At 40.6% G+C, this 12,200-nt stretch overlaps 1 protein-coding gene across 1 annotated transcript in view; it reads right to left on the bottom strand.

Annotated features, from left to right (window-relative positions):
* LAMA1 (laminin, alpha 1) overlaps positions 1 to 12,200 on the bottom strand; it is an 86,419-nt gene that overhangs the window by 2,829 nt on the left and 71,390 nt on the right. Inside the window, exons 50-60 of the mRNA XM_010584835.1 lie at positions 11,914 to 12,055; positions 10,668 to 10,782; positions 10,297 to 10,467; positions 9,439 to 9,590; positions 8,745 to 8,930; positions 8,112 to 8,274; positions 6,867 to 6,979; positions 5,599 to 5,788; positions 3,458 to 3,616; positions 2,299 to 2,452; positions 1,549 to 1,682 (exon numbers count right to left, since the gene is read on the bottom strand). Of these exons, the coding sequence (XP_010583137.1) occupies positions 1,549 to 1,682; positions 2,299 to 2,452; positions 3,458 to 3,616; positions 5,599 to 5,788; positions 6,867 to 6,979; positions 8,112 to 8,274; positions 8,745 to 8,930; positions 9,439 to 9,590; positions 10,297 to 10,467; positions 10,668 to 10,782; positions 11,914 to 12,055 (1,679 nt within the window). The remainder of the gene's footprint in view (positions 1 to 1,548; positions 1,683 to 2,298; positions 2,453 to 3,457; positions 3,617 to 5,598; positions 5,789 to 6,866; positions 6,980 to 8,111; positions 8,275 to 8,744; positions 8,931 to 9,438; positions 9,591 to 10,296; positions 10,468 to 10,667; positions 10,783 to 11,913; positions 12,056 to 12,200) is intronic.

Here is a 12,200-nt window from a genome sequence, read left to right as displayed (position 1 = left end):
TGTTTTGTGGGGGGGGGGGGGGGGGGGGGGGGGGGGGGGGGGGTGGCTACAGGAGTGGCTTCTGTGAGAAGCTGCTAGAAGCTTCCCCTATGTCCAACAGAGCCAAAGCCAGCCGGCTCCAAGATGGACCAGCCGCTGGCCAAGGGCAAGCCCATCAGTGACACCTCTGGGATAATAGATTTAAGAAGGGAAAAAAAAGTTGCTGTGGAACAGAAACTGCAGCCAGAGAGAGGAGTAAGAATATGTGAGAGAAACAACCCTGCAGACACCCAGGTCAGTGAAGGAGGAGGAGGTGCTCCAGGCACCGGAGCAGAGATTCCCCTGTAGCCCGTGATGAAGACCATGGTGAGGCAGGCTGTCCCCCTGCAGCCCATGGAGGTCCACGGTGGAGCAGATATCCACCTACAGCCCATGGAGGACCTCACGCCGGAGCAGGTGGATGCCCCCAAAGATGGCCATGACTCCATGGGAAAGTCCGCACTGGAGCAGGCTCCTGGCAGGACCTGTGGACCCATGGAGAGAGGAGCCCACACTGGAGAAGGTTTTCTGGCAGGACTTGTGACCCCATGGGGGACCCACACTGGAGCAGTCTGTGCCTGAAGGACAGCACCCCATGGAAGGAGCCCACACTGGAGCAGTTCGTGAAGAACTGCAGCCCGTGGGAAGGACCCACACTGGAGAAGTTCATGGAGAACTGTCTCCCATGGGAGGGACCCAATGCCGGAGCAGGGGAAGAGTGAGGAGTCCTGCCCCTGAGGAGGAAGGAGTGGCAGAGACAGCATGTGATGAACTGACCACAACTCCCACTCCCTGTCCCCCTGCACTGCTGGCAGGGAGAAGGTAGAGGAAATTGGGAGTAAATTTAAGCCCAGGAAGAAGGGACAGGTGGGGGGAAGGTGTTTTAAGATTTGGTTTTATTTCTTATTACCCTGCTTTGGTTGATTGGTAATAAATTAATTTTCCCCAAGTTGAGTCTGTTTTGCCCGTGGTGGTAATTGGTTGATCGATCTCTCCCTGTCCTTATCTTGACTCATGAGCCTTTCATTACATTTTCTCTCCCCTGTCCAGCTGAGGGGGGCAGTGATAGAGCAGCTTTCGTGTGCACCTGGCATCCAGCCAGGGTCAACCCACCAGGATATTGAAGAAGAGATTACAAAACAGGGTGCTTTGTACAGGCAATAATATGTTTATCAAGGACAAGTGTAGCTCTATAACAGAACAAGTATTAAGCTACAAGAAAGATATATATTTGGTCTAACATACAAGGTATGTTGTACAGGAGGTCACAGTGGCTGCAGACTAACATAAATAACACTAATTAAGAAGGCAAAAAGTTCCAGTGACTTCTGCTAATCTCACATTTTATTGTATGATGATGAGAAATCTTGAGACTGAAAGTCTGTCCCATACTAGTTCTGTGAGGATTTAGTTCAGACATCTTGCCTCCATCCCATTTCACTGGTGTCTATTTAGTGCTACCCAACAGTTCTAGCCTCCTAGTTTTAAGCAAGCCTCATGAAATGCGTGTGACAGCACAGGGCAGCCTACCTTGCCATTTACAATCTCCAGTCCAATGGCATCAACCTTAGCACTGCTGACCCCGAGGAGAACACCATGCGTCGCTGTTGTACGAAACTCCAGTGTGATGTTCAGATCGGATCGGACTTTGTAACCTTCTCTGACTGCAAAGAAGTTATAAGCTTCTAATAAAAGACTTGTAACCCACAGTACAAAGTAGAACACATACATTGTCATTAGAAGGCCTAAAAAGCTTGTTAATTACTCTGCCAGGATAGGACCTTGCAGAACCTCTGAAAAGTAAGTTTTCCAAAGTCATAATTCACATTTTATACTAGAAAAGGCAAATGCCCAAATAATTTTTCTTTCATTAATTTAGATTTAATACATTCTATCTTATTTGTAAGAAACTGTAAAGAGCACATACTAATGTAATCCTTCATGTTACTTCACAAGCACCCTACGTCTTTTGTCTCCATACCCTTTAATAGACCTTAACTTAACATCATGAACATGGATACTCTTAGCTTGAAGAAAGAGGTAGTTCATTTCTTTCCCACTACTAGAGTCACTAGCTCCTTAATTTGTGGAAGATAGCCCTTTGCAGAAATGGCCACTTTTGGATGTACGTAGTAAAGGAACTCAGAAATACATATGCAGGGCATGCACTCTTTGTGCGAGGAGTCAATTAATTACACAGAGTTCCAGCAAGACCTAAAAAGAGTATGTTTTCATTAACATTAATTCAGTACGGTACTGCTTTCATTTAATGACACTTACCAAGAGCAGCAAAGCCACTCCCATCAAAGAAAGTACCTTCCTGCACAGTTACATAGCATTTATTCACAGCAAAGATGGAGACAGGTCTCTCGTTGTCCAGTTGCTTGCTGTTAATTGTCATGCTACCAATGCAGGCAGGAATACTGTGAGTCACCTAAGCACATTGAAATATAAGAGTTAACATGTAATACAAACTGCTGCCATGCTCTTTTAGTAATTGACTTGTAAATAAAAAATTCTCTGAACAAAACACAGCAGGATCTAAAATATTTACGTAATTACATTTCTATTTATTACATATACAAGGTTACAAATGTACATAATGTCTTGGAGTCAAAATAAATATTGTTTAGAAACACAGTATTCACTCTCTAGCATAAAGAAAGAATTGTATTTGCCTGAATGTAAACAGGGATACCCCCAACAATTAAGGACATTCCAAACATGCTTCAGCAAATTAACAAGTAAATCAAGATTTTGTAAGACATTTTGGAAGTATAGATTACCAGATTTCTATCCAGCAAAAAGATTACTCACTATTACTATTTCCAGCAATTGCAGATTCAAAGTATTAAAATATTTTTAAGCCCCATTATCCAATTAAAAAGCATGGGTGAAGAAAGCATGCCCAGGAATTGAGAAACATTGTTATCAGCACCAGAATCCTCCCTGAGATAATGGGCTGCACAAGGAGGAAGGCAACAAAAACCTGCCCTCTAAAAGTATGTGTAAAAAGTATGTTTTAATTTCAGACAGCTAAAGCTAGCCTTTCAGAGATATTTAAAGCACCTAATTCCTATTTGAATGCAATAGTACTTCGGTGCCAAAATGCCTGAGATTCTAGGTCATATTTTTATCATATACTATGAAACACAGAAATTTATATTCATTACCTATTTTTAACAGAGATTGATAGAAGGAAAAAATCTATTAAGGGCTAAAACACAAGAATACAAGCTGTAGCTAGAGTTGCTAAGCCATAGAAAGCTGGCAAGATTTATCTGGTAAAGGGTCATTACTTTCTTTGTTGTTTCCTTCCCTAAGTACTTCTTTTTTGCCCCTGTCAGAGACAGGATACTGAATTAGATTGGTTTGATGCAGTATACTCATTCTAGTATTGCAAAATGTCAGAGACGCTCCACCACCCCAGCCTTCTTACATTCCCAAGATTCTTCGGCACATAGTCTAAGGGGAGTCCTCCCACGTAGAGCTTCCCCTCCACATCCAAAGAACTGCCATCTCCCAGAGCACTGACTGCTACCAATTCCTGTCCGTCCACAATGATTATACCTTTTCTTTTAACATATTCTGTCTTTATCTGGAAATAATGAGAGCATGCAAACATGAATCAGTAAGCTGAATCAGTTATCTAGTCATCATTTGCCATAGAAATAAGCAAGACAAATTTTTAGTGTTTACATTGCTTTGACATACTGTACTGAGGCATCCTCTTGAAATTCATTGTGAGGCTAAGGCCATTTCAGAACGCAACTGAGCAGCTAAACTGCTTCCTTGCCTCCCCAAGGGCTCACAATGATTGCATGTTGTCCTGCATAAGTTTTTCAGTGTCTTAACAATCATTATTTAAAACCACTAGTTTATTGTCTTAGGATATGAGTACAACACTGAGTTTGAAGAGGGGAGTACTGTGCTGGTCTTCTTCAATTCTTGTGCTGCCTACCAGCTGAGCCATCTTAGCTTTCTGAAGAGCACACTCCTACACTGTAATTTTATGATGGGCAGTGCTGAATTTGCTATGACCAAAAAGCCTTCCAGTTCTCTCCATCTTGTTCATTCATGTCCCTATGCCTTCCTTGCACTAAAGAAATTAGTCACATGCAGCTGAGGGTCTTTACTTGAAGTCAGCTAGCCATTTATTCTTTCTTGGTTACTTTTAGCCCCACTCAGAATCCTGACCAGGTTCAACATGAGGTTTCATGAACATTTGGGTTGCTAAAGTGACAAAGTGGTACAGCAGGGTGATATGAGCAGATGGCAGAGCATGGGAAGAAGTGCTTCTTTCAGCAGCAATGCATTAGCTTAAATTGATTGTAGAGCTACTGCAATAATCACCCCCCAGCTGTGAAGTGGTGTGACAGCCTTAATCTCCAAAAAAAGGTTCAAGCTCATGATTTTATGTCCTGGGTAGTAAAGGTATATCAGCTCTCATATGGAATCTGTTCACCTCTTAAAAAGTGGATAGTGTGAGTATGAGTTTTACATCAGTATATTTAATTTTAAACAGGCAGCTATAAATCCTGGAGTGTTCTTCCTTTCAGGGTAGGCAGGAGAGCTTAACTGTGATGTCTCTGACAGAAGTTCACATTTGCTTTTTTTTTAATTTAGTTTTTTCTTCAGCTGATTATATATGAAAAGCAAAAATAACACTCTGCTGATTCCCAAGGCACCTAGGAGAGGTGGCAGCTTTGTGTCATCAATCACTTAGTCCCACAGAAGCCACTTCCTGGAATAAAGGCATCACATATGGACAAGGGAAAGGAAGCTTAGCAGGATGAATACTGTCATCCTCACCTGCCTTAAGAAAAACTAACGTGGTCAGAATTGCTTTTAAAACTCATGCAGACATCACAGTCATTTCTCACAAGGAAAGCAAGGCAGAGCCAGTAGCAGGTAGGTTGCCTAGAGGAACTGGGCAAATAGAGGCTGACAAAGTCTTTGTACAGAAGGCCCTGAATGCTACAGGACACCTGAAAGCTGTAGCCATAATTTCTCCTCAAACTCTCCTTATGCCAAGTCCTCCTCCTCCAGCCTTTCATTCCAGTTGTCTACCTTTCTCATGTTGCATCAACCAAGGAAAGGGAATGCCTCCCTATTAGCACTAGCTGCTGACATGGATTATGGTAATATATGTATGACACGTATTAAGCAGTAAGTGGGAGAAAGGAGAAACTGTGCACCCACAAATCTCTTTCACCCTGTCACACACTCAGTTGCAGATCTTTGGTGACATAGCGCATGGAAAGCTCTCTGTGGAAAAAGTCAGTTTCTAGACCTCTCTGTTGCGTTCTTCTCTGATGAAAGTGACCATTATTACATAGTTGGCAAACTATTTTATTTCTAAATAATCTGAGATACTTGACAGTAGTTGGATGCTGGAATTGATGCATAATTAATGAGAATTTAAACGGAAATAATTACTCAAATTATCTGAATGGTTTTATGATTGGGTTAAAACTTGTTTGCATTTGCAACACAGAAAGTGTACAGTAAAGGCAGGGAAAAACCACCCCAGTAACTCCAGGGAAGAGAAAATGGAGTACAAGATTGGCAACTACCTACCGTATGCCATTTTCCATCACTGATAACAGCAGGGTGAAAAGCTACTGTTTTTCCTTTGCCTAGATCAAAGGAGAAATAGAGCTGTCCCCCATGAAGCTGTAGGGCTGCATAATCAACCTGGTTCTGGTGAGCCGTGTAGTAAATCAGGCCACTGGAGGCAAAGGTTCTGAGATTCAGCTGGACAGAAAGTCTAGACAATAAAAATTCAGTGTTACTGAACGACATTTCTTCTGCATTGATAAAAATCTTTTCTGGAGGCAGAGAACAGCCTCAACCAATTTATTATTATTAAATGAAATTTATTATTACAAAGGCCAGAAAAGTAGAATTTGCATTGATTTTAAGAAAGCATGACCTATAATGTATTTCATAATAGAAGTCTGTGCTGTACCGGTCAGAGACAGAAAAAGTGCTTGTCATGGAGCAAACCGGGCTTTAAGAGGGACAGGCTCATCTGTTTGCAACTGCAGTCTTGCCTATTGCCCCAAGAAAGGAATGAATTCCAGGATAATGTGATGGTATCCATTACTATTAGCCAGGCTTGCTAGGATATAATGGGCAGACTGAGAACAGCGGGAGGCTTAAAAGGTAGAGGAGCTAATTGAGCCATTTATTATGGAGACACTAGGTTCAGACTACACAGCAGCGATGTCCTTATGTTCAATAGTTACAACAGAAGGGCTAGAAGCAAAAAAGGCTCTTTTCTCAATGACTGCAGAGGCTTCCCAAGTTGAAAGAAGCATATGCAAGTGGCTTGCAGGCTGTGTTGGGGGACTTTGTTGGGAGCCTCTCAAATAAATAAGAGTGGCAGAGAGTCTATCACACGTTAAGTCTCAATAGAATGATTCTTCTCAGTAGTCTTAGCTCCTTCAGTGACCTGGGGAGTGAAGCAGACATGCAGAGAATCCAAGAGAGGGTGAGATGTTATCTGCATCAGTCAAAGAAGCAGGGACCAGCTGAGCTCTGTATGTAGAAAAGTGAAATCAAAATACTTACAGAAGGTACAGTGAGGCTCTTAAGTCTGAGGGGAAAAAAATGCAAAACTCTGACCATGAGTTAAACTCATGACCACAAACCTGGGAAAGACAGATTGATTACATTGCAGTGATCGTGATGCCTTCTTCCATGAGGAACCCATAGAAACCTGAAGTGAGGGCCATGTTCAAAGCTGGTAATGCAGTGATCATTCATGAAAACCATCACTGTGCTTCTTTTAGCTCAATACAAGATAACACACTGTGTGCATGTGTGATTCAGGATATACTCACTTCTTCCTGACAGTAGACTGATTGAAGAGCAGTGTCAAGTGGCTGCCTTTGGCAAGTCCAAACTGATAGGCACCTTGAACATGATCAGGTAGCTCATCTTTTGCACAAACTACCTGTTAATGAAAGGACTTTATTAAGAAGAATAGTGTCAGGTGCTGACCAGCAAGTGCTAAATGGTAATGTGCCTATGCAGAACTTTGTAAGGAGCAAAACTGAGCCACATGATAACCACAAAGTGTACAGCAACATCAATTAGCTAAACTCCCAATCATTCTGAGCTATCTTTAGGCTCAAAATGAACTAGTTCTAACGATTAAGCTACGTGTCATGGACAGCACTGGTCTTTTCTACTGAGAAATATTTGTAGTTTTGAGAAGTATTCATTCACCATTTGTCTTAATTGATAGCCCTTTCGATTACAAATGCTGGAAGACAGTACAATTTCAGTGTGAAAATCTTATGGACTTGGTAGAAATATTTTCCTATTTAGTGAGGACACACATTTTTGTTATGATTTGGAGGATGGAGAGCTGAATAACAGAGTATAAGCCAAAGCTATACTTTAGCTCTAAGAAGGACAGCTTATTTCTTTTTATAGCCACAGTTGTATGAAATGTATAAAATCCTGCTTGCTGTTGCCACAGAAAAATGATTTCAGGATGCTTTGGAAACACTTCATTATAAAGATGTGCAGCTGCAGAAGGGGAGAAGTAATGCTGCCTTCTCTCTTGGGAACAGGGACTGTGTGAGAGGAAACAGGTGCCAAGCAAGCTGCATTCAGACACTGTGTGTCCCTGGAATGGTTTGTGCCTCCTCTTTGACACAGAGGAGAGACTGCATGTGTGTGACCAGGAAAATGTGAATGCTGAATTGCACAGCTAATGCAAATCTCAGCACAGAGCTACTTTGGCAGGAATACACTAAAAGATAATAGTTACTGTCAAGTCTTTCTGCTGGGAGATTATCACTCTGCTTTTTCTTTTCTTTTTTAGTGGTGCTGCCTGAACAATGATAAACCTAACTACACTTCCCTTCCAAAAGGCCAACAGGCTGCTGCAAAGGTTTATATCACCGTTTTTCTATATGAAATAATAATTTCAAATCCACACTCATTGAACCATGCCGTGCCATAAAGGAAACAAATATACACAGTCCATACTTTGAAAATTCACCACAAAGCTAAAATACATCTTGCTGTTGAATGCTTTCCTAGAAGAGGCAACAGTGCTTTGCTGTAATACGTACTTTTTTTGTATCCGTAAAAGGCCTCAGGGGAACTGGTAAAGCCTGAAGTTCAGGTTGAATCTCAATGTCTTCTGGCTGTATGGCTGGTTTAGGCTTCTCTGACAAAAAACAGCTGTCCATATCCACATGTTCATACTTCATGGAAGTGGTGAAATACAAAAGCCTGTGTTTTAAAAACCCTACATTTTAAGAGGTGAAATCACAAATCCCTACATATCCCAAGCACAGGGAGAGTATTTTACAGGGTCTTTCACTAGTAACAGGAGAAAGGGAAAGAAGTGGCATGCTGGGACAAAAAGACTGAGAAGTGGCAAATAAGCTGTCCATGTAACAATATTAATAGACAATAACCTTGGAAAACCATTCTGTCTGTGAATTCAGATGAAACTATAGTAGAAAAAGTTGCATTTTGTGCAGCATTTCTATACACATTAAAGACATTTTTAGTGCTATTTCGAAATGTAGCTTGTAATATCCATTTTCTGCCTGTTATAATATCCTGATCATCAGCATCACGCTTATGTTATATTAAAAATCAGGCAAATGGACAATGTCATGAAAGAGATTACTAACTACAATTAATAATTACTATACACAGTTTTCCAAAACAGGGCAGTTACCCCTCTGACTTACTCCTTGTTAAAAATAAGATTGCTGATACAGCCATGAAAGGAACCAGCTATTTTTAGCCCCAAGATGCCCTCTCCTGCTGGAATGCCACCAGCGTAGAAGTTGGAAATATTCATGGGGCTCATTTCTGCTGATGACCCAAGTCTCAGTTCTGCTGGGTTACTTTCATCCACCTGTACCGTTATGATCCTGAAAAAGATAAAGTAGGGAAAACATTCAACAAGGGCCTTAGACATTCCTTTTCAAATTAGAGGCATTCCTTTCAGCCTCAACAATGTCCTGTTCTAAGAAATAAAGATTCCATCAGTTTGATAATCCTTTCAATGTCTGGAAACTAGAAGACCTTCTTTAGATAATTTTTAACATGCAGAGTTTTGTCAAATATCTTTCTAAACTATTGATAGCTATCTTTCCAAATGATTTTGATACCTGTATTTTTTCTAATACTATTTAGTATACTTTAGTCAAGTGGCCCAGGCTGTCTAATGCTTTTGAGAGCTTTTAACTACAACCTCATCAGTGGCTGTATGCTGTATACAATTACCACGTAAATTGGAACACCTCCATTAACAGCAGAAAAACACAGCTCTGATTGTTCCACCTAATGAGCTAGCAAAGGCAGTTCCTCAGAGAGCACAGCGAACTGACAACAGCACACAATAATTAAACAGGTAGTACTGTTCGCAGTCACATATACCTCTTATTCCTGATTAGGATGACAGAGTGTTCTTGTCCATCACTGTATGTTGCATTAGCAGACCGAAGAATTACTTTTCTAGTACTTGCTCTGTCTCCAGCATTAACATGCACTGCAAGATGACCATCGATCAGCGTGATGGAAAAGAAGGGCTGTGGATTTAATCAGAAGATTAATTTTTAACTATAACTCAATTTCCTGTCACTCATTCAGTGTTTAAACAGAATAAGCTTTGGAAAAATTTACCTCCAACTTCCTTGTAAACAAAATTTTTAATGAAACTCAGAGACTATTAGGCATGTATTGGTACCTCTCAGAGTGCAAAACCTTCTAACAGAAAATGTGAAAGCTGGAAATTTCTCTGGTCATGATAAAAATTCAGGTTAATATGCAGGAGGTTTTTTTTATACCAGCACCAACCTGCTGCTCCTCCCCTTAGAGGAAGGAAATAAGAAGGGGCAGGTATTCCTACTAAGACTTTGTCCTTGGATTTCAGGAGCTCCAAAACAGTCCACCAGATATAAGATAGCTGTTCATCTCAAATCCTTCAGTAACTACTTCTAACAGAAGTGGAAAGTAATATACTGTGTGCATTTCATGTGCAGTTTTCCTCCTTGTTGCAAAAGCATTCAAGGTCCTAGTAACCATAACAGGTCTCTGCTAACTGATCCTTCACTTCTCCTCTGCTACAATGAATATCCTCTGTTCCCCACCTAGCCTCTGTATTTGGGCCTTCCTAAGCTGAATAAATTTTACTTTCTCATTCTTTGCAAGTTACAGTCATAAAAACCTGACTTGACATTACAAAATAAAAATGGCAAAAACAAAACCAAAAAAATCTTTGTTTTCAGTACTTGCCAAATGTGCTTGTCTACGTCGTCGCTTTTCCAGTCCCCTGCTGAGTCCAGCAAGGATGATGCCATTGCTGTTCTTTGTAGCAAAAGTTGCCATCAGTTCCGATTCTGGGCTTAAGGACTTAGGTACCAACTCAATATATCCATTGTTCAAGATGTTCACACTACGAATAGGCTATTTTATGAGGAATAGAAATAATTACTGAGTTTGCCCCTACATAGCACCCAGTGAGAAAAAAAAAATAAGTATAGATTAGATTATCTTAGAATTTTTCAAGATAAACCCATTTTAACTCACTATATTCTTTCACAAACATTACTATTCGTTGTTCAATAACAATAAAGATCATGTCACAAAACCTAAAAGTCTCCTACCTCCAATACACAGCCTTTTCTTACTCCATATGAATTTCTAAGCAAGTCAAAGGTTGAACGGGATATTTCTAGATTCTTGATACATCCCATGTACATTCTACTATTAAGACCTTTCCTGAAACACAAAACAAGGGTTTTTTTCCAAGGAGTAGTATTTGGAATCTCCTAGGAGAGAAGATTAAGTTTTCTTCAATAAGAAAAAGAGATCTGTTTTAAAGAATGCAGTCACCCCAGTAAAAGTGAAAACAGCAGTAATTTGGGTTTTTACTCTTAGCAGATATTAATTCTGATCTTAAAAAGAGTCAGATAACATTGTCCCCAAATGGAAACACACAATTGTGTAGTGCTGTGTTGCCAGGCCAGGTCATTTTCCAAAACTTTGAGGTGAATCTTCAGCTGAAATGTAATGGCTTGTGTGAGAGAGGGTAACTGTAGCTCTCTACTACCTAGCAATTCTTTTTCATTTCGTAAGTCTGGAGGATGCCTAATTTGGTTCCAGATTTAACTCAGAGAAATCTAAGGCTGTCCTGCCATAATCCCTTACAGGCTGCTATGCCAGTTAAGATTAACAAGTCTGCACCTCTGCAATAACTGCGCAGAGATCAGTTTTGTCCTGGAATTTACCTTATTGTCAACAGCATGCAGATAGTTTAATTAGATTTTATTTTGCCATGTTTATCGTTTCAAAGTGAAGCCACTGGAAGAAATGTGACTTTACAAGTTCAGCAGGGATGTGCAATACAAAAAGTATAAACTAGAGACATGCTATAAAATATATATTTGCAATGTTTTTTGTTGCTCTGTTCACAACTGTTTCTCCTCTGTTCCAAGTTTCAAAACTGAATTACAAGAATTACGTTCTGAAATAGAACTTTTATCCTGAAGCGCATAAATACCAGCTGGAAAACACAAGGCTTACACAGGTAGAGATCAAAGGAACATTGTCCCAGGCAGCAGTGCTGAATGCTTGCTGCAGTCTGACACCAAGAGCAGGCGGCTACTGTGGCAGCTGCTGTCGTGGAAATCACCCATGGAGGGGAAAACCAGAAGCTTGTCTGCGATCTGAACTGCAGTGTCAAACCTACCAGTGAAAAGCACCATACTAGGAGTTTGAAGGCCTGGCCATAAACAAGACTTCAGACTACACTGATTTTCACTAATTTCGGTGGAGATAGCAGAATTTGTTAGTCTTTTCATCTACTTACAACTCTTTTAGCAAAGCGGGGAAAGCAAAAGGACAGTTTACCTCACAGTCCTTGATCTTGGCAGCCCACCAATGAAGATTGGGTCCTTATCAGAGCGGTTCAGGTCTGAGGCAACCCCAGGAGATTCTCCTTGCTTGGTTTCTTTATAATTGAGGTTATATGCATCCATGACTGCCAAAATCCCTGCAAAGAAAAGACAGTAAAGATCTGGAGAAGGAAACAAATACACATTCTTCCATTTTGGCAATCCTGTGTCTAATAAAGGAAAATGTATTCATTGACTCAAACATGTATGGACAATCTTCTTATTTTTAGACTGAGTAATTTA

Source organism: Haliaeetus leucocephalus, unplaced genomic scaffold (assembly GCF_000737465.1).
Source record: "Haliaeetus leucocephalus isolate CR32 unplaced genomic scaffold, Haliaeetus_leucocephalus-4.0 Scaffold1007, whole genome shotgun sequence".
Classification (NCBI taxonomy): domain Eukaryota; kingdom Metazoa; phylum Chordata; class Aves; order Accipitriformes; family Accipitridae; genus Haliaeetus; species Haliaeetus leucocephalus.
This window is presented reverse-complemented; position numbering and strand designations above follow the sequence as displayed.